This window comes from Cherax quadricarinatus, chromosome 43, assembly GCF_038502225.1.
Source record: "Cherax quadricarinatus isolate ZL_2023a chromosome 43, ASM3850222v1, whole genome shotgun sequence".
Classification (NCBI taxonomy): domain Eukaryota; kingdom Metazoa; phylum Arthropoda; class Malacostraca; order Decapoda; family Parastacidae; genus Cherax; species Cherax quadricarinatus.
In genome coordinates this window covers 27,639,167-27,661,950 of record NC_091334.1, presented here as the reverse complement: position 1 = coordinate 27,661,950, position 22,784 = coordinate 27,639,167, and the positions used below count along the sequence as shown (strand labels likewise).

General features: G+C 41.4%; 1 protein-coding gene across 3 annotated transcripts in view; it reads right to left on the bottom strand.

Moving 5' to 3' along the window:
• The window catches only part of LOC128694093 (uncharacterized), a 188,012-nt gene that overhangs the window by 134,814 nt on the left and 30,414 nt on the right, over positions 1 to 22,784 (bottom strand). For all 3 annotated transcript variants that reach the window (XM_070093799.1, XM_070093800.1, XM_070093801.1), the window contains exon 2: positions 12,335 to 13,710. In XM_070093799.1, coding sequence (XP_069949900.1) covers positions 12,335 to 12,854 — 520 coding nt within the window. In that variant the 5' untranslated portion in view covers positions 12,855 to 13,710. The remainder of the gene's footprint in view (positions 1 to 12,334; positions 13,711 to 22,784) is intronic.

Sequence of the window (22,784 nt, the reverse complement as noted above, 5' to 3'; positions counted from 1 at the left end):
AGTGACTCTGCAATGTACAGGCCAACCCCCCCCTTTTGCCTGTTCACTCTGTCACATCTGTATAGGTTGTAACCTGGGATCCATATTTCGTTGTCCAAGTGATCCTTTATGTGGGTCTCAGTGAAAGCCGTGAACATTGCCTTTGCCTCTGCAAGCAGTCCACGGATGAAAGGTATTTTGTTGTTTGTTGCTGGCTTTAGACCCTGTATATTTGCAAAGAAGAATGTTATCGGACTGGTGGTATTGTTGGTACTGGGGGGGGATTTTTTTTCCGGCATTAGTATCTGTATCTGTTGGTTTGGAGTGGAGGCCATCGACTGTGGTTCCACTCCAGGAATGACTGGATTTGGTGTACGATTTCTGCCATTTCAGATATATTGACCTCTTTTAGCCGCTCTGTTATTCTTTTCCGTCACCTGTAAAGGGAGCGCCTGTCTCTTTCTATTTTACATCTACTCCTCCTTTTTCTTAGAGGAATAAGCCTTGTGCATACATCGAGTGCCACCGAGTTAATCTGTTCTAGGCATAAGTTTGGGTCTGTGTTGCTTAGTATATCTTCCCAGCTTATATCGGTTAGGACTTGGTTTACTTGGTCCCACTTTATGTTTTTGTTATTGAAGTTGAATTTGGTGAATGCTCCCTCGTGACTAGTCTCATTTTGTCGGTCTGGGGCTCCACGCATACATGTCTGAACCTCAATTATGTTGTGATCTGAGTATATTGTTTTTGATATGGTGACATTTCTTATCAGATCATCATTGTTAGTGAAGATGAGGTCTAGTGTATTCTCCAGTCTAGTAGGCTCTATTATTTGCTGGTTTAAATTGAATTTTGTGCAGAGATTTAAAAGCTCGTGTGAGTGTGAGTTTTCATCAGAGCTGCCTCCTGGTGTTATTACTGCAACAATATTATTTGCTATATTCCTCCATTTTTGGTGCCTTAATTTTAAGTTGAAATCCCCCAGGAGCAAGATGTTGGGTGCAGGAGCTGGAAGATTTTCCAGACAGTGGTCAATTTTTAACAGCTGTTCCTGGAATTGCTGGGATGTTGCATCCGGAGGCTTGTAGACTACCACAATGACTAGGTTTTGGTTCTCGACCTTTACTGCTAAAACTTCCACTACGTCATTTGAGGCATTAAGCAGTTCTGTGCAAACAAGTGACTCTGCAATGTACAGGCCAACCCCCCCCTTTTGCCTGTTCACTCTGTCACATCTGTATAGGTTGTAACCTGGGATCCATATTTCGTTGTCCAAGTGATCCTTTATGTGGGTCTCAGTGAAAGCCGCGAACATTGCCTTTGCCTCTGCAAGCAGTCCACGGATGAAAGGTATTTTGTTGTTTGTTGCTGGCTTTAGACCCTGTATATTTGCAAAGAAGAATGTTATCGGACTGGTGGTATTGTTGGTACTGGGGGACGATTTTTTTTCCGGCATTAGTATCTGTATCTGTTGGTTTGGAGTGGAGGCCATCGACTGTGGTTCCACTCCAGGAATGACTGGATTTGGTGTACGATTTCTGCCATTTCCTGCCATTTTTTTTTCCTTCCTGGCACTAAAAAACCTCTCCCTCTTGAGTGGCTGTGGCTACCCAGGTTTTCCCATGGCCTGGATGTTTTGTATATTTTTGTCCCCTTTAGATGGTATGCCTGGCAATTTAAGTTATAGCACAGTCTTTCCTGTACTGAAGAGGTACACATTTCAGGGTGAAAAAGCTTACAGGAAGGGAGTTTGCATTTTCCTGTTGTCATATGGGCATGACATTTTCTAGGGTGGTCATAGTTGCATGTCCCATCTGTTTTTCCAGATTTCCCATGCCAGCAGATACCAAGTGCATAGTATGTGCACAGGCTTGGTTTCCGTTTGCCTTGGGTTTCTGTGACTGTATTCCCTGTTGGTGCATGTTTCCCTGTCTTATTCCTATCCTCCCTAGCACCAACAATGGAGCTCCCACCAGTTGTTTTTGGTAATTTATCCTCACTATTGCTATTGGAGTCCTCTTGTTTGCTATTTCCTGCGGTATTTCTAGTTTGCAATATTGGTTTTATCTTATCTTTGACTACACTTGTTTCCCTACTATGGCTCCTGTCCTCTGTGAGGTCATTTATATGTATTCCTTCCTGCGTATAATTCCCGACTACCTGGACAAAATCTCCAGCTTCACCATTACTGTCTCCCAGGACAGTATCTCCAGCTTCACCATTTCTGTCTCCCAGGACAGCACCTCCAGCTTCACCATTACTGTCTCCCAGGACAGCACTATCAGCCCCACATTTACTGACTACCAGGACATCACCTCCAGCCTTACAGTTTGTGACTACATGGCCAGTATCAAGGGCAGTACCATTCAGCCCAGACTTTTTATGTTCCCATCTGTTGTAGAAAGCTTCCAGGTTTTCTATGAAAGCAGCTTTGATGTTATCCTCTTTTAATACCCTTGTGATTTTAGTCCACAGATTTTCCTCATTTGGGCATACCCAAAAACACTTCTCTGTTTTAATACTGCTTGTAGCTAGTTCTGGGATATCTGCACAAGGAGCATGACACCAATTTCCACAAAAATGACAATTTATCCATGTGGAAGCCCGTTTGTTTGACTGACCACAGACTACACACAGCTTCATAATGATTTGAATGGTTGATTTACTGCAATTCTACTAGCAACCTCTTGAATATTATATTAATAACCTTAAATGAAGCTCTAGCTATTTGTATTTCTGTTTCTAACTCTTTTTGTATATTGGACAGCTTACCGTCACGTTCCTGATTTTTATTGTTTGTGTTTATAAGGGCGCCTACAAACCCATCCGTTTACAGTCTGCTTTATTGTCCAACGAAACTGTTTGAAACCAGTCCCGGGTTCGGACCAGTCAAGGGTTCGGACCAGTCAAGGGTTCGGACCAGTCGATCTGCTCTGATCAGTGGGTCACTTATTTAAAACATACTGGTCGGTGATTTGAGCTAACACATGAAGGATCTACTGGAAATTATCTACCCGAGTAATATGTGATTTGACTGATACTAAAGTATAACTTGCGTGTTGAAGAGCCGGTGATATCTGGCAGCTCCTACAATGACGTACAGTCGACCTCTTTGTTTATCAATCGCTGTATCTGGCTTTTCTATTTTTTTTTCCGTCTCCACCACAATAAATGCTATATTATCACTATAGTTGACTGGTGCAAATTTTGGAGGAAGGACGCTTTTTCTGTAGTAATAATTGCTTCTCGTTGTGTATATTGCGACCGCTGGTAACTACAGGTTATATGAAATTCACAGTAACGTCTCGTATTTCAAGAAAAAGAAACTAATGAAAGTCACTCCACTCCACTAAGTACCATTATAATACTGGTTAGTTGCTACTACAACACTGTATTCTGCTATTCACTGGTATCACTAGATTATATGCGAGTACACTAGCAGGCCAGGAAGATTATTAAAAACAGCTGACCTGTGGTAAGTTTCTGGCGACTTCTGGCACCTGCCTCTATAGGCTTATCACTTCATTTACAAATTCACCTGTTTTCAAATGACACTTTAGCCTTTATCATCAATATACTAGGGAGCCACTGTAGTATACACTATACACTATGTATACTCAATGCTTTCAGGGAGACTTTCTTTCCTCTGACACAAAGTTCAAATATTATTATTTTTTTCACACGGGAAACAGGCCTATGATTCCCCTCTGGCAGTAAACTCTGCTAGGTAATGCACACTAATTCTCCTTTTTTGACTCAGTATATAATGTTTTCCGCCCAAGATTGGTTCCAGGCGCTAGAGGGATGTATCGTATAGGATTGATGACACAAATTAAAGTTCTAGCACGTAAGAGCGACCGTGAAAACACCAGAAAACCCGGAGCACAACGAGGCACGCTGACTATAAAACACAGGAAGGGTAAGAACAGGAAGAGTAAGAACAGGAAGAGTAAGAACAGGAAGAGTAAGAACAGGAAGAGTAAGAACAAGAAGAGTAAGAACAAGAATAGTAAGAACAAGAAGGATAAGAACAGGAAGAGTAAGAACAGGAAGAGTAAGAACAGGAAGAGTAAGAACAAGAAGAGTAAGAACAGGAAGAGTAAGAACAGGAAGAGTAAGAACAGAAAGAGTAAGAACAGGAAGAGTAAGAACAAGAACAGTAAGAACAAGAACAGTAAGAACAGGAAGAGTAAGAACAAGAAGAGTAAGAACAGGAAGAGTAAGAACAGGAAGAGTAAGAACAAGAAGAGTAAGAACAGGAAGAGTAAGAACAGGAAGAGTAAGAAAAAGAACAGTAAGAACAAGAAGAGTAAGAACAGGAAGAGTAAGAACAGGAAGAGTAAGAACAGGAAGAGTAAGAACAGGAAGAGTAAGAACAGGAAGAGTAAGAACAGGAAGAGTAAGAACAGGAAGAGTAAGAACAAGAACAGTAAGAACAGGAAGAGTAAGAACAGGAAGAGTAACAACAGGAAGAGTAAGAACAGGAAGAGTAAGAACAAGAAGAGTAAGAACAGGAAGAGTAAGAACAGGAAGAGTAAGAACAGGAAGAGTAAGAACAGGAAGAGTAAGAACTGGAAGAGTAAGAACAGGAAGAGTAAGAACAGGAAGAGTAAGAACAGGAAGAGTAAGAACAAGAACAGTAAGAACAAGAACAGTAAGAACAGGAAGAGTAAGAACAAGAAGAGTAAGAACAGGAAGAGTAAGAACAGGAAGAGTAAGAACAAGAAGAGAAAGAACAGGAAGAGTAAGAACAGGAAGAGTAAGAACAAGAACAGTAAGAACAAGAACAGTAAGAACAAGAACAGTAAGAACAAGAACAGTAAGAACAGGAAGAGTAAGAACAGGAAGAGTAAGAACAGGAAGAGTAAGAACAGGAAGAGTAAGAACTGGAAGAGTAAGAACAGGAAGAGTAAGAACAGGAAGAGTAAGAACAGGAAGAGTAAGAACAAGAAGAGTAAGAACAGGAAGAGTAAGAACAGGAAGAGTAACAACAGGAAGAGTAAGAACAGGAAGAGTAAGAACAAGAAGAGTAAGAACAGGAAGAGTAAGAACAGGAAGAGTAAGAACAGGAAGAGTAAGAACAGGAAGAGTAAGAACAGACCCCTGGCAGTCTTCAAGCTGGCACTGGACAAGCACCTAAAGTCAGTTCCTGATCAGCCGGGCTGTGGCTCGTACGTTGGTTTGCGTGCAGCCAGCAGCAACAGCCTGGTTGATCAGGCTCTGATCCACCAGGAGGCCTGGTCACAGACCGGGCCGCGGGGGCGTTGACCCCCGGAACTCTCTCCAGGTAAACTCCAGGTAAGAGTAAGAACAGGAAGAGTAAGAACAAGAAGAGTAAGAACAAGAAGAGTAAGAACAGGAAGAGTAAGAACAGGAAGACTAAGAACAGGAAGAGTAAGAACAGGAAGAGTAAGAACAGGAAGAGTAAGAACAGGAAGAGTAAGAACAGGAAAAGTAAGAACAGGAAGAGTAAGAACAGGAAGAGTAAGAACAGGAAGAGTAAGAACAGGAAGAGTAAGAACAGGAAGAGTAAGAACAGGAAGAATAAGAACAGGAAGAATAAGAACAGGAAGAGTAAGAACAGGAAGAGTAAGAACAGGAAGAGTAAGAACGGGAAGAGTAAGAACAGGAAGAGTAAGAACAGGAAGAGTAAGAACAGGAAGAGTAAGAACAGAAAGAGTAAGAACAAGAAGAGTAAGAACAAGAACAGTAAGAACAGGAAGAGTAAGAACAGGAAGAGTAAGAACAGGAAGAGTAAGAATAGGAAGAGTAAGAACAAGAACAGTAAGAACAGGAAGAGTAAGAACAGGAAGAGTAAGAACAAGAACAGTGAGAACAGGAAGAGTAAGAACAGGAAGAGTAAGAACAGGAAGAGTAAGAACAGGAAGAGTAAGAACAGGAAGAGTAAGAACAGGAAGAGAAAGAACAAGAAGAGTAAGAACAGGAAGAGTAAGAACAGGAAGAGTAAGAACAGGAAGAGTAAGAACAAGAACAGTAAGAACAGGAAGAGTAAGAACACGAAGAGTAAGAACACGAAGAGTAAGAACAGGAAGAGTAAGAACAAGAAGAGTAAGAACAAGAACAGTAAGAACAGGAAGAGTAAGAACAGGAAGAGTAAGAACAGGAAGAGTAAGAACAGGAAGAGTAAGAACAAGAAGAGTAAGAACAAGAACAGTAAGAACAGGAAGAGTAAGAACAGGAAGAGTAAGAACAAGAAGAGTAAGAACAAGAACAGTAAGAAGAGGAAGAGTAAGAACAGGAAGAGTAAGAACAGGAAGAGTAAGAACAGGAAGAGTAAGAACAGGAAGAGTAAGAACAAGAACAGTAAGAACAGGAAGAGTAAGAACAGGAAGAGTAAGAACAGAAAGAGTAAGAACAAGAACACTGAGAACAGGAAGAGTAAACAGGAAGAGTATGAACAGGAAGAGTAAGAACAGGAAGAGTAAGAACAGGAAGAGTAAGAACAAGAACAGAAAGAACAGGAAGAGTAAGAACAGGAAGAGTAAGAACACGAAGAGTAAGAACACGAAGAGTAAGAACAGGAAGAGTAAGAACAGGAAGAGTAAGAACAGGAAGAGTAAGAACAGAAAGAGTAAGAACAAGAACAGTGAGAACAGGAAGAGTAAGAACAGGAAGAGTATGAACAGGAAGAGTAAGAACAGGAAGAGTAAGAACAGGAAGAGTAAGAACAAGAACAGTAAGAACAGGAAGAGTAAGAACAGGAAGAGTTAGAACAGGAAGAGTAAGAACAGGAAGAGTAAGAACAAGAAGAGCAAGAACAAGAAGAGTAAGAACAGGAAGAGTAAGAACAGGAAGAGTAAGAACAAGAACAGTAAGAACAAGAAGAGTAAGAACAAGAAGAGTAAAAACAGGAAGAGTAAGAACAGGAAGAGTAAGAACAGGAAGAGTAAGAACAAAAAGAGTAAGAACAGGAAGAGTAAGAACAGGAAGAGTAAGAACAAGAAGAGCAAGAACAAGAAGAGTAAGAACAAGAACAGTAAGAACAGGAAGAGTAAGAACAGGAAGAGTTAGAACAGGAAGAGTAAGAACAAGAAGAGTAAGAACAAGAACAGTAAGAACAAGAACAGTAAGAACAAGAACAGTAAGAACAGGAAGAGTTAGAACAGGAAGAGTAAGAACAAGAAGAGTAAGAACAGGAAGAGTAAGAACAGGAAGAGTAAGAACAGGAAGAGTAAGAACAGGAAGAGTAAGAACAGGAAGAGTAAGAACAGGAAGAGTAAGAACAAGAACAGTAAGAACACGAAGAGTAAGAACAGGAAGAGTAAGAACAGGAAGAGTAAGAACAAGAAGAGTAAGAAAAAGAACAGTAAGAACAGGAAGAGTAAGAACAGGAAGAGCAAGAACAAGAAGAGTAAGAACAAGAAGAGTAATAACAGGAAGAGTAAGAACAGGAAGAGTTAGAACAGGAAGAGTAAGAACAAGAACAGTAAGAACAGGAAGAGTAAGAACAAGAACAGTTAGAACAGGAAGAGTAAGAACAAGAACAGTAAGAACAGGAAGAGTAAGAACAGGAAGAGTAAGAACAGGAAGAGTAAGAACAGGAAGAGTAAGAACAGGAAGAGTAAGAACAGGAAGAGTAAGAACAAGAAGAGTAAGAACAAGAAGAGTAAGAACAAGAAGAGTAAGAACAGGAAGAGTAAGAACAGGAAGAGTAAGAACAGGAAGAGTAAGAACAAGAAGAGTAAGAACAAGAAGAGTAAGAACAAGAAGAGTAAGAACAAGAACAGTAAGAACAGGAAGAGTAAGAACAGGAAGAGTAAGAACAAGAAGAGTAAGAACAAGAAGAGTAAGAACAAGAACAGTAAGAACAGGAAGAGTAAGAACAGGAAGAGTAAGAACAGGAAGAGTAAGAATAGGAAGAGTAAGAACAAGAACAGTAAGAACAGGAAGAGTAAGAACAGGAAGAGTAAGAACAAGAACAGTGAGAACAGGAAGAGTAAGAACAGGAAGAGTAAGAACAGGAAGAGTAAGAACAGGAAGAGTAAGAACAGGAAGAGTAAGAACAGGAAGAGAAAGAACAAGAGTAAGAACAGGAAGAGTAAGAACAGGAAGAGTAAGAACAGGAAGAGTAAGAACAAGAACAGTAAGAACAGGAAGAGTAAGAACACGAAGAGTAAGAACACGAAGAGTAAGAACAGGAAGAGTAAGAGCAAGAAGAGTAAGAACAAGAACAGTAAGAACAGGAAGAGTAAGAACAGGAAGAGTAAGAACAGGAAGAGTAAGAACAGGAAGAGTAAGAACAAGAAGAGTAAGACCAAGAACAGTAAGAACAGGAAGAGTAAGAACAGGAAGAGTAAGAACAAGAAGAGTAAGAACAAGAACAGTAAGAACAGGAAGAGTAAGAACAGGAAGAGTAAGAACAGAAAGAGTAAGAACAAGAACAGTGAGAACAGGAAGAGTAAGAACAGGAAGAGTATGAACAGGAAGAGTAAGAACAGGAAGAGTAAGAACAGGAAGAGTAAGAACAAGAACAGTAAGAACAGAAAGAGTAAGAACAGGAAGAGTAAGAACAGGAAGAGTAAGAACAGGAAGAGTAAGAACAAGAACAGTAAGAACAGGAAGAGTAAGAACAGGAAGAGTAAGAACAGAAAGAGTAAGAACAAGAACAGTGAGAACAGGAAGAGTAAGAACAGGAAGAGTATGAACAGGAAGAGTAAGAACAGGAAGAGTAAGAACAGGAAGAGTAAGAACAAGAACAGTAAGAACAGGAAGAGTAAGAACAGGAAGAGTAAGAACACGAAGAGTAAGAACACGAAGAGTAAGAACAGGAAGAGTAAGAACAGGAAGAGTAAGAACAGGAAGAGTAAGAACAGAAAGAGTAAGAACAAGAACAGTGAGAACAGGAAGAGTAAGAACAGGAAGAGTATGAACAGGAAGAGTAAGAACAGGAAGAGTAAGAACAGGAAGAGTAAGAACAAGAACAGAAAGAACAGGAAGAGTAAGAACAGGAAGAGTTAGAACAGGAAGAGTAAGAACAGGAAGAGTAAGAACAAGAAGAGCAAGAACAAGAAGAGTAAGAACAGGAAGAGTACGAACAGGAAGAGTAAGAACAGGAAGAGTAAGAACAAGAAGAGTAAGAACAGGAAGAGTAAGAACAGGAAGAGTAAGAACAGGAAGATTATGAACAGGAAGAGTATGAACAGGAAGAGTAAGAACAGGAAGAGTAAGAACAGGAAGAGTAAGAACAGGAAGAGTAAGAACAAGAAGAGTAAGAACAGGAAGAGTAAGAACAGGAAGAGTAAGAACAGGAAGAGTAATAACAGGAAGAGTAAGAACAGGAAGAGTAAGAACAGGAAGAGTAAGAACAGGAAGAGTAAGAACAGGAAGAATAAGAACAGGAAGAGTAAGAACAGGAAGAGTAAGAACAGGAAGATTAAGAACAAGAACAGTAAGAACAGGAAGAGTAAAAACAGGAAGAGTAAGAACAGGATGAGTAAGAACAAGAACAGTAAGAACAGGAAGAGTAAGAACAGGAAGAGTAAGAACAGGAAGAGTAAGAACAAGAAGAGTAAGAACAAGAAGAGTAAGAACAGGAAGAGTAAGAACAAGAAGAGTAAGAACAAGAAGAGTAAGAACAAGAAGGGTAAGAACAGGAAGAGTAAGAACAGGAAGAGTAAGAACAGGAAGAGTAAGAACAGGAAGAGTAAGAACAGGATGAGTAAGAACAAGAAGAGTAAGAACAGGAAGAGTAAGAACAGGAAGAGTAAGAACAGGAAGAGTAAGAACAGGAAGAGTAAGAACAAGAAGAGTAAGAACAAGAAGAGTAAGAACAGGAAGAGTAAGAACAAGAAGAGTAAGAACAGGAAGAGTAAGAACAGGAAGAGTAAGAACAGGAAGAGTATGAACAGGAAGAGTAAGAACAGGAAGAGTAAGAACAGGAAGAGTAAGAACAGGAAGAGTAAGAACAGGAAGAGTAAGAACAAGAAGAGTAAGAACAGGAAGAGTAAGAACAAGAAGAGTAAGAACAGGAAGAGTAATAACAGGAAGAGTAAGAACAGGAAGAGTAAGAACAGGAAGAGTAAGAACAGGAAGAGTAAGAACAGGAAGAGTAATAACAGGAAGAGTAAGAACAGGAAGAGTAAGAACAGGAAGAGTAAGAACAGGAAGAGTAAGAACAGGAAGAGTAAGAACAGGAAGAGTAAGAACAGGAAGAGTAAGAACAGGAAGAGTAAGAACAGGAAGAGTACGAACAGGAAGAGTAAGAACAGGAAGAGTAAGAACAAGAAGAGTAAGAACAGGAAGAGTAAGAACAGGAAGAGTAAGAACAGGAAGAGTAAGAACAGGAAGAGTATGAACAGGAAGAGTAAGAACAGGAAGAGTAAGAACAGGAAGAGTAAGAACAGGAAGAGTAAGAACAGGAAGAGTAAGAACAAGAAGAGTAAGAACAGGAAGAGTAAGAACAGGAAGAGTACGAACAGGAAGAGTAAGAACAAGAAGAGTAAGAACAGGAAGAGTAAGAACAGGAAGAGTAAGAACAGGAAGAGTAAGAACAGGAAGAGTAAGAACAGGAAGAGTAAGAACAGGAAGAGTAAGAACAGGAAGAGTAAGAACAGGAAGAGTAAGAACAGGAAGAGTAAGAACAGGAAGAGTAAGAACAGGAAGAGTAAGAACAGGAAGAGTAAGAACAGGAAGAGTAAGAACAGGAAGAGTAAGAACAGGAAGAGTAAGAACAGGAAGAGTAAGAACAGGAAGAGTAAGAACAGGAAGAGTAAGAACAGGAAGAGTAAGAACAGGAAGAGTAAGAACAGGAAGAGTAAGAACAGGAAGAGTAAGAACAGGAAGAGTAAGAACAGGAAGAGTAAGAACAGGAAGAGTAAGAACAGGAAGAGTAAGAACAGGAAGAGTAAGAACAGGAAGAGTAAGAACAGGAAGAGTAAGAACAGGAAGAGTAAGAGTAATAGGTGGAAATAACCTTTATCAGCTGTGGTTGGTAAAGGTCAGGAAACACAATGTTTCTGCTAGACTTCAGTCCTTGTTAACCCTTAGCAAACTGAGGTTGTAATAATAGTAATAATAATAGTAATAATAATAATAATAATAATAATAATTACTTTATAATAATTTTTATTACTTTCATAATAATAATAATAATAATGGGTTTCTGACCAGCAGCAGCAACCTGATTGATCAACCAGTTAACCATTAGCATTAGCACATAAAGTTTGAACGCTATCAGATGAGACATTATCAAGGCTCTCCTTGAAGGCCATTGTCACAGTCCATTAATAAACAATAATTTCCTTAGGATAAAATTCAGCAGCATTTAAGGTTTGAAGCCGATCTCTTGAGGTATTCTCAAGGTACATAGCGAGCAATATTCCAATATTGGTTAATAGGGAATCACACAGCCCTTTAACCTTAAAATGTCCTGTAGATAAAATATTGCAACATTAACAGTTTGAAGGCGATCTGGTGAGGCATTCTCAAGTTATCATACAAAACCGAATAAAATTCTTGGAAGGATATGCAGTCAATATCTATAAGTATTTTCTACTGTTATAATACCTATGACAGGATGGATAATGAGAACCTTCAAAACTAGGGAGGCCAAGCCCATGATGACACTCTTCAGGTCACTTGTTCTATCTAGGCTGGAATATTGCTGCACACTAACAGCACCTTTCAAGGCAGGTGAAATTGCTGACCTAGAAAATGTACAGAGAACTTTCACGGCGCGCATAACGGAGATAAAACACCTCAATTATTGGGAGCGCTTGAGGCTCCTAAACCTGTATTCCCTGGAACGCAGGAGGGAGAGATACATGATTATATACACCTGGAAAATCCTAGAGGGACTAGTACCGAACTTGCACACGAAAATCACTCACTACGAAAGCAAAAGACTTGGCAGACGATGCACCATCCCCCCAATGAAAAGCAGGGGTGTCACTAGCACGTTAAGAGACCATACAATAAGTGTCAGGGGCCCAAGACTGTTCAACAGCCTCCCAGCATACATAAGGATTACCAACAGACCCCTGGCTGTCTTCAAGAAGGCACTGTGGTTTGTACTCCGGGTTGCATGTGGCCAAGAGTAACAGCTTGGTTGATCAGGCCCTGATCCACCAGGAGGCCTGGTCACAGACCGGGCCTGGGGGCACTGACCCCCAAAACCCTCTCCAGGTATACTGCAGTTAAGTTATACATGGTAATATTCAGTTACTAAAAAAGTTTTAGTGTGTAGTAGTATGGGTGACACTAATTTTTTTTTTTTTTTGTTAAACTGGTCAATTGAACATTACTCTAACATGAAATAGTAAGAAACTGCCTTTGTTTATGTTAAGTTTGCTGGTGCTGTTAGGAAGGTTTGTTAGGTATTGAAGGGGGTACTCACCTGTCTTGCGTCCTGTGTGAGCGAAGTGCACCAGAAAGTCATCATCGTCGTCATCTTCATCAGTAGTACAGAGGTCGTCATGTTGTGCTTCACTGTCAGGTAGTTCCTCCTTCATCTTCATCACCTTCAACAGGTCCACCAAGTCACCATCACAGTCTGAAGATGGCTCACCCTGTGGTGCATCCACAGGTAATTGCTCTATCTCTGTGGTGGCACTACTGGTGGCACTGCTGGTGTTGGGGCTTGCTGTAGAGCCACTCTTGATACTGTCGCAAGTCCAGGGGGCACTGAGGACATCTATAGATACTGAAGGATGCACAGGGCACTTAACAGCCCCAATGTCATGTGAGGAATTCAGTAATGTCCCCATACTACCATCACAGTTGCTCGACAATTCACTTGGGCATTTAACCCCATTATTCTGTGAGGAATTTGACAAGGCTGCCATATTTCGTTGACAGTTGCTGGAAAATTGACTTGGGGCTTTCACCAGCCTCTCAGTTTCCATGGATGACTCCATCACTAGATGCTGATTTATCCGTCAGTTTAAATGCCACGTACCACCACCCAGATATCCGAGGCAATATAAAGTTTTCTGAATATTTTTAACCTGTGTAGGTTAATAATTCAGGACTTTCTCCAAATAATTAGCCAAAGGCAAGATAATCAAAGGTTTTTCTTGAGAGTAATCCGGGAGGGTTGATAACCCAGATAACCCAAGAAAGTCAGTGTGGATTATTTTCATTGTAGTCCTTAGGTCCTGCCAAGGATGCAACCCATAATAGTCAGCTAACATGCAGGTACATACTGCTAGCTGAAGTGACATTAGGTGAAAGGTAATTAGCACCCACGTACCTACTTACTGCTAGAACAGTAACAGCAGGTTTAAGTTGACTAACTCCCAGGTACCTACTTGCTGCAAGGTGAAAACTGGCAGCAGCTGTAACACATCTTGTCCTCACATCTCCTCTCACGCAGTGACTGACGCTCTCTACCTTCCCTGTCAGTCCCTGTCTAGCATCTGACATTTCACTCTTGCACTCATACTAAAATTTAACTCTGTGAAAAATAAAATAATTTAAAAGTAAATTAGTTACCCTCTTCACAAATATTATAACTTCACCATTTTCTGTTTCTCACATGTACCATTTTCTATGATTTCTTAAGTTCACCATTATTAATAAATATAACATTTTTTCTATATAAGTCATCGTTACACATTCAGTTATTCCATTTTCTTTGAGTACCTAATGGAAACCATTTTCTTTAGTGTAGTTATATCCCATTTTCTCAAACTTTCCCATTTTCTATTAAATTTATTTTTTTTCTGTTTTATTGTCACTTTTCTATTTTTTTTCCTCACTTTGGCACACAATCTGCAAAATAAAAATAAAAATTAGTAACACAGAACAGGAAAATAAATTAAAATAAAAAAAAATACAAAGAGAAGAAATATTAAATTTTACATCAAATCCGTAACTGTTTTATTTTCCATCAGATTTTCACTAAACTCAAATTAATTTTAAAATGAATGAAATTGTAAAAGAAAACTCAAGATATTGTAAACAGTTCCAATATTCTAAAATAAAACTCTGTATTGTTAGATCTCTATTAAGAGCTTAAGACTGTTATATAGAGCATAAGAACAATAATTAGAGAAAAAGTCCTCCATTTAGTGACAAGGCTCTATCTAGTTCTAGAGCTCCATTTAGTGGTAGAGCCCTGTTAAAGTATTAGAGTTCTTTCCAGAATAAGAGCTCTATTTACAGGCTAACAACTATTTCTGCAGCAAGAGCTCTAATTAGAAAGCTCTACATAATATATAACAATTCTACACTCTACCATATTGACAAAGAAATATGGATCCCAGGCTAACCTACTCAGATGCAAGAGTAAACAGGCAACATGGCTGGGGGTTGGCCTGTATGTTACAGTCATTTGCTCTGAACTACTAAACACCTCAAATGATGTAGTTGTTTTGGCTGCTAAGATCGTAAACCAAAACCTTGTCATTGTGGTTGTATAAAAGCCTCCGAACGCTACTTCTCAACAACTCCAGGAGCAGCTTTTCAAAATTGGCCACTGTCAGGAAAATCTCCCAATACCTGCCTGAAACATTTTGCTGCTGGGGGATTTCAACTTAAAAAGGTAATGGCTTGATAAAGCTCCTGGAGAGCGAAACGTTGCCACAATAAATGTCACATTAGTTGCACTTGTGTCCTTTTACTTTACATACAACTTAAAAACACCTAGTGGAAGAGAGTAGCAAATAATGTTTTAGCAGAGAAACCCCCAGGAGGCAGCTCAGACCAAAATTCACACACATATGAGCTATTAAATCTCGTCAACAAATTCACTTTAAACTAACAAATTATAGAGCCAACAAGATGAAAAACGCACTAGATCTCATGTACACTAATAAGAATGATCTGATACGAAATATAACAGTATCAAAGACAATACACTCAGGCCACAACATAACAGAGGTACAGACATGTATGTGCAAGGCTCCTGACCAGCATAACGTGATAAGTTATGAGAGTGTCTTCACCAAATTCAACTTCATTAACAAAAACATACAATGGGAGCAAGTTAACCATGTCCTAAATGAAACAAGCTGGGAAGACATCCTAAACAACATGGATTCAAACCTTTGCCTAGACAGAATTAACTGTGTGGCACTTGAGGTATGCTCAAGGTATATTCCCTTAAAAAAATAGGGAAGAGAAGATGTGGAAAATAAATTCCCATAATTATACTGTATAATTTTTTATAATGTAAATATACATGATTAATGCATTACTGTTGTTCTAAATTGTGATCGACACCATGCCTAACCCTTCTAGGGTAGGGTAGGTGCCTGAGCCCGAGCTTACAGCTCACAAGACTGTCATTCCCATTCGCCCCCTTGGGGTGGGGATGACAGACCAGAGAGGCCTAGCTTGTGGCTAGGCCTGGGGACAGTTGGTCCCAAAGATGAGGAGGTACTTGTGCCTCCTCCCATGGGAGACTTAGGTCTCAGACACTCCCTAAAGAGGGAGCCAAGGCCGGGCCACCACTTGGAAAAGGCCCGGGCCGGGAGAATACCGGCTAATCTTTAATAATAAATAATAATCTAAATTGTATTTTAAAGAGAACCAACAGGGAAGCTCTGCACCTTCACTGATGGGCAGGGAGAGGTCGAGATGGGGCATCAGGGAGCGGGAGTGTTTGGAATGGAGTTAAGAGGCTGGGAAAACATGGGACCAGGAAATTGGCGTTCACGGTGGCCTAAGGATTAATATAGGCCTCACTTCATAATAGGAAGTGTCGTAACTGTTCCTGGTGAAGAATGAGGGAACATGATTTATGGGACCACCATAATAAAGTGGCAAAATTAGTGAATAATGGTAGGACCGGTGGTGACTGGCGCGTCACCATGGAGTGTGTCCCGGGGAAAAATACCCGTGATTTAATCATCACTCATCGGTCTCAGATCTTAATGGAGTGGCCTCCAATGTGTATAATAATTATGAGACATTAAACCGTATGGTTGGCTAAGAAGTAATCAGTGATAATAACACCAAGTTAAGAGAATGTGTGAAGTGAAATGAGTTGCCGTTCTCAGAGTGAGCATCTGTTTACCCCGTGGTTCCTGTCCTGAGGATAGTGAAGTTTTTATGGAATCACAACTTCTAAACCGGGACAAACCAACGGATACCTCGTCCTGCTGGAATAAGAACTGTGTTGGTGTAGCAGGACATCAAAATGAGATGGTGAATGGAGGAAATAAGGAGCATCAATCACCCACAGTTAAGTAACCCTTCTAGTTATAGCAGACTGATACTGGCCAGTTAGGTATGTTGTAATTGGATAGGTTTTGAGTGATCCAGCTACATCAAGTGACCACCAGAGAATATCTGGTAAGTGGTGGGATTATATACAAGTGTTTTTCCTTGATCGATATAGCCATGTGTAACCTACCCCCCCCCCCCCTTCATTCAGTTAAACTAATATAATCTATACAGTCCACAGTTAATTAGTAGCACAGTACTTGCGGGTGCTATCCAATTTACACTGTCTCGGATAGATATGGATAAGATTATGAGGTCGAAGGGACCACCTGCAGTGACCAGGGGTGGTTAAGTTTTCTCACATGTCTACACGGGGTGACTACGGGAAACAATATGGTTGTTGTCTCCCAATGAGATTACTCGTATGCATATAATGTTGAGGTACATACAGGTAACCCCCTATAAAATTTTCCATAGAAGATGTAAACTAGAAAGAGAGACTCCCTATTCAGGTGAAGACAAAGAATCACAGAGCTGTGATGAATGGTTTGAAAAACCGACAAGTTGAAGATTAAGACACTTATGCAGCATATGGGAATCTTTATTCAGGAAACGTTTCGCCACACAGTGGCTTCATCAGTCTGATGAAGCCACTGTGTGGCGAAACGTTTCCTGAATAAAGATTCCCATATGCTGCATAAGTGTCTTAATCTTCAACTTGTCGGTTTTTCAAACCATTCATCACAACTGTCAGACACTGCAGCATCATGGGATCTTGTTACAAAGAATTCTTCACCACTTGTTCAACCTTTGGACGAAGACCTACTTCGACTAGTGGATGATACCACTATGACCCCGCCTCCATCTGCTTCACGTCACCTCACTACAGTATATAAGCCACGTCTACGGCCCTATGCTGTACATTCTACAAGATTGATGGACTGAACACATCGACTCCAGGTTGAGGGACTGATTACCTCATTCTCCTCCTCTCCTTACGCCTTCCTCTTTGTATTTGACTGATGAAGCCACTGTGTGGCGAAACGTTTCCTGAATAAAGATTCCCATATGCTGCATAAGTGTCTTAATCTTCAATCACAGAGCTGTTGAAAGGAGCCAGTATATCTGAAATATATGGAACTCCCTGTTTATTAAGAACTGCAAGAAGCCCCTTTCATGTGCCTTCAGCATTCTATATAGAGGGAGCATGGACACAGGGGTCATTCCACAATCACTAAAAACAACAGCCATAGCCCCACTCCACAAAGATGGCAGTAAAGCAGTTGCAAAGAATTACAGACCTAAAGCACTAACGTCGCATATAAAAATCTTTGAAAGGGTTCTAAGAAGCAAGATCACCACCCACCTAGATATCCATCAATTACACAACCCATTGCGACTGGGTTTAGAGCAGGTCGCTCCTGCCTGTCCCAACTACTGGACTACTATGACAAGGTCTTAGATCCACTGAAGGACAAATAAAATGCAGATGTAGTATTCACAGACTTTGTGAAAGCCTTCGACAAATGTGACCATGGTGTAATAGCACACATAATATGTGATAAATGAATAACAGGAAAAGTTGGTAGATGGATCTATAACTTCCTAACAGAACATAAAGGGAAACAGTAAACAGAGTAAAGACTGAGGCAGCCACAGTGAAAAGCTCTGTTCCACAAGACACTATTAACCCCCATCCTTTTCTTTATCCTCATATCTGACATAGAGAAGTAAGCCACAGCACCTTGTCTTCCTTTGCAGACGACACCCGAATCTGCATGATTCAATTCAATTCAAGTTTATTCTCTATAATGGTTACAATGTGGGGTTTACAGGTTTTGAGAATTGTGTGGTTTACATGTTATAAAATACTAATTACAGAGGGGGCCACTAGGACACCTAGCATGGCTAGGCATTTTGAGCAGACTTAGATTAATTCTTAACATTAAATCCTTACAGATTATGGTATTAAGATTAGTATTTCTGGGTTTATAGTCAGTGGGTGAGTGAGTGTAATTTTGAACCACCAGGTGGTTATCATGTAGTTAGTTGTCAGGGTGGATCAGGGAGATAAGATGTTTTCTAACTGTAGTTTTGAAAGTGATGAATGTGTCTGCAGTTCTAGAGTTTTCAGGTAGGGTGTTCCAGATTTTAGGTCCTTTGAAATACATTACATTTTTGTAAAGGTTTAGTCGAACACAGGGAATGTCATAGAGATGTTTGTGTCTGGTGTTATGCCTGTGGATCCTGTCACAACTATCAAGAAAGCATTTTAGGTCAAGGTTAATATTGGAATTTAAGGTCCTGTAGATATAGATTGCACAGTAGTAAGTGTGGATGTTCTGAACAGGGAGTAAGTTTAGATCTATGAAGAGTGGGGGGGGGGTGTTGCCAGGGACGGGATTAGTGATTATTCTTACTGTTGCTTTTTGTTGGGTTATTATTGGCTTTAGGTATGTTGCTGCAGTTGAACCCCAAGCACAGATAGCATAGGTGAGGTATGGATATATAAGCGAATGGTATAGTGTGAGGAGGGCAGTTTGTGGTATGTAGTATCGTATCTTGGAGAGGATCCCCACCGTTTTGGATACTTTTTTTGTTATGTGTTGGATATGGGTGCTGAAATTTAGGTTGTTGTCGAGGTATAGGCCAAGGAATTTGCCCTCATTTTGTCTAGCAATTAGAGTGTTCTCGATCTTAATGTTAAGTTGCGCAACACCTGCTCTGCTACCAAACATAATATAGTAGGTTTTGCCAGTGTTAAGTGTAAGTTTATTGGCTGCCATCCAAGTCGATATTTTAAGCAGCTCCTCGTTAACAATGGTGTTGAGGGTGGCAAGATTAGGGTGGAAGATGACATAAGTCGTGTTGTCAGCAAAGAGAATGGGTTTCAGGTGTTGGGATATGTTTGGGAGATCATTGATGTAAATGAGGAAGAGCAGGGGTCCAAGGACAATTCCCTGCGAAACTCCAGTATCAAGTGGCCGTATTGATGAGGCTGTGTCTTTATTAGAAAGGTAGGATTTAAAATATGCAAGCACATGGCCTCTTATACCATAGTGGTCATGTTTGTGGAGTAGGATGTCGTGGTCTACTGTATCATCCATCGATGACAACGAAAGACTCCAAGCGGACATCAACCAAATCTGTACATGAGCCACGGAAAATAATATGAAGTTCAATGATGAGAAATTTCAATTACTCCAATATGGAAAACTCAAGAAAAATTAAAAGTTTATTGGAGTAGAAAGCAATTTCCAATCACACAATAGAATAAAAAAAAAACTAATGTGAAGGACCTGGGAGTGATAATGTTAGAGGGACTAGTCCCAAATGTGCTCATGAGAATCACTCCTTATAAAAGCAGAAAGGAAAAGTCTCGGCAGATGCATCATCCCCCCAGTGAAAAGCAGGGGTGCCATGAGTACAAGAAGTGCCAGGGGCCCAAGACTGTTCTATTGCCTCCCAGCATACATAAGGGGGATTACCAATAGACCCCTGGCTGTCTTCAAGATCCCTGGCTGTCATCAAGACCCCTGACTGCCTTTAAGAAGGCGCTGAAGAGGCACCTAGACTCAGTACCTGACCAGCCGGGCTGTGGTTCATACGTCGGTTTACGTGCGGCCAGCAGTAACAGCCTGTTTGATCAGGCTCTGATCCACCACGAGACTTGGTCCCAGACCGAACAGCGGGTTGTTGACACCCGAAACCCTCTCCAAGTATACATATATTGGGTTTATTTAGAATAAAAACAATATTTCAGTAGAGCTCTACGTAGAGCACTAAAGCTTTAAGAAAAACACTGAAGCTCTAAGTAAAGCTCTATCTCGAATTATACCTTCCACAACATACCCAGGTTGGGTATATTCCAGTATACCCTCAACAACATACCCAGGTTGAGTACATCTTCCAGTATACCCTCCACAACATACCCAGGTTGGGTATATTCCAGTATACCCTCCACAACATACCTAGGTTGGGTATATCTTCCAGTATACCCTCCACAACATACCCAGGTTGGGTATATCTTCCAGTATACCCTCCACAACATGCCCAGGTTGGGTATATCTTCCATTATACCCTCCACAACATACCCAGGTTGGGTACATCTTCCAGTATACCCTCCACAACATACTCAGGTTGGGTATATTCCAGTATACCCTCCACAACATACCCAGGTTGGGTATATTCCAGTATACCCTCCACAACATACCCAGGTAGAGTATATTCCAGTATACCATCCACAACATACCCAGGTTGGGTATATCTTCCAGTATACCCTCCACAACATACCCAGGTTGGGTATATCTTCCAGTATACCCTCTACAACATACCCAGGTTGGATATATCTTCCAGTATACCCTCCACAACATACCCAGGTTGGGTATATCTTCCAGTATACTCTCCACAACATACCCAGGTTGGGTATATCTTCCAGTATACCCTCCACAACATACCCAGGTTGGGTATATCTTCCAGTATACCCTCCACAACATACCCAGGATGGGTATATCTTCCAGTATACCCTCCACAACCTACCCAGGTTGGGTATATCTTCCAGTATACCCTCCACAACATACCCAGGTTGGGTATATCTTCCAATATATCCTCCACAACATACCCAGGATGGGTATATCTTCCAGTATACCCTCCACAACATACCTAGGTTGGGTATATCTTCCAGTATACCCTCCACAACATACCAAGGATGGGTATATCTTCCAGTATACCCTCCACAACATACCAAGGTTGGGTATATCTTCCAGTATACCCTCCACAACATACCCAGGCTGGGTATATCTTCCAGTATACCCTCCACAACATACCCAGGTTGGGTATATCTTCCAGTATACCCTCCACAACATACCCAGGATGGGTATATCTTCCAGTATACCCTCCACAACCTACCCAGGTTGGGTATATCTTCCAGTATACCCTCCACAACATACCCAGGTTGGGTATATCTTCCAATATATCCTCCACAACATACCCAGGATGGGTATATCTTCCAGTATACCCTCCACAACATACCCAGGTTGGGTATATCTTCCAGTATACCCTCCACAACATACCAAGGATGGGTATATCTTCCAGTATACCCTCCACAACATACCAAGGTTGGGTATATCTTCCAGTATACCCTCCACAACATACCCAGGATGGGTATATCTTCCAGTATACCCTCCACAACATACCCAGGTTGGGTATATCTTCCAGTATACCCTTAACATACCCAGGTTGGGTATATCTTCCAGTATACCCTCCACAACATACCCAGGTTGGGTATATCTTCCAGTATACCCTCAATAACATACCCAGCATGGGTATGTCCTGAATCCACGAATGCCCAGTACCCTCAAGGTTCAACATTTTTCGCGGGGAATATTTTTCGCGGGAAACACTTTCGCGTAATTTTTCGCGAAAAATATATTTTTGGTAGTAAACATTTTACGCGGGTAATTCTTTTCGCGGGGGAATAATTTTCGTGGAAAACATTTTTTGGAGGAAAGAAATTAGCAGGAAATTTTTTCGAGAGAAAAGTTTTCGCGGGAAATTTTTTGCGGTAAACATTTTTCGCGGGTAATTTTTCCGCGGGGAACAATTTTCGCGAGAAACACTTTTCGCGGGGGAAGATATTAGCAGGAATAAATTTTCGTGGGAAACATTTTCCGCGAGAAAACTTTTTTTCAAGAATGAAGGTTTGAAGCCTCTCTAAAGTAACATTCCCGAGCTAATAACAGTGAAAGTTTCAAGGCGATCTGAAGGAGAATTTTCCAGGTGTTAAACTGAAACGAAAATAATTATTTGTGAACATAATGAACAGTGAACAACCTCAGCGAATAACATGTGGAGTTCCTCAAGGTAGTTTCTGGGTCCCTCATTATTCTTATGTCAGTGACATGTTAATGACATGACAGTGTTAGTGTCAGGTAATGACACATAAGATATAGCTAATGTATTAACACTGGAACTGGAGTCCTGCAGCAACAGGTTAGTAGACAACAAACTATGATAATAGTGGTAGAATTACCGATAATATGTAAACTAAAAGGACACAAGTGCAAGTAATGTGATATTTATATCCTTTTATTTATGTACGAATTAATTGGTCTACCATATTGCTACATCCATCTGCTACTACCATCCGCCGCCGCCTGCCTACCGCCACCACCACCTACCACCACCGCTGGCCGCCACCGCCGCCGCCACCACCACCACCACCACCACCGCCACCACCGGCACCACCGCCACCACCGCCACCACCGCCACCACCGCCACCACCGCCACCACCGCCACCACCGCCACCGCCACCACCGCCACCACCGCCACCACCTCCACCACCACCACCACCACCACCACCACCACCTGCTCCACCACCACCACCACCGCCACCACCGCCACCACCGCCACCACCGCCACCACAGCCACCACCACCACCACCGCCACCACCGTCACCACCGCCACCACCCCCACCGCCACCACCGCCACCACCCCCACCACCCCCACCACCCCCACCACCGCCACCGCCGCCACCGCCACCACCGCCACCACCGCCACAGCCACCACCGCCACCACCGCCACCACCGCCACCACCGCCGCCACTGCCGCCACCACCGCCACCACCGCCACCGCCGCCACCGCCACCGCCGCCACCGCCGCCACCGCTACCACCGCCG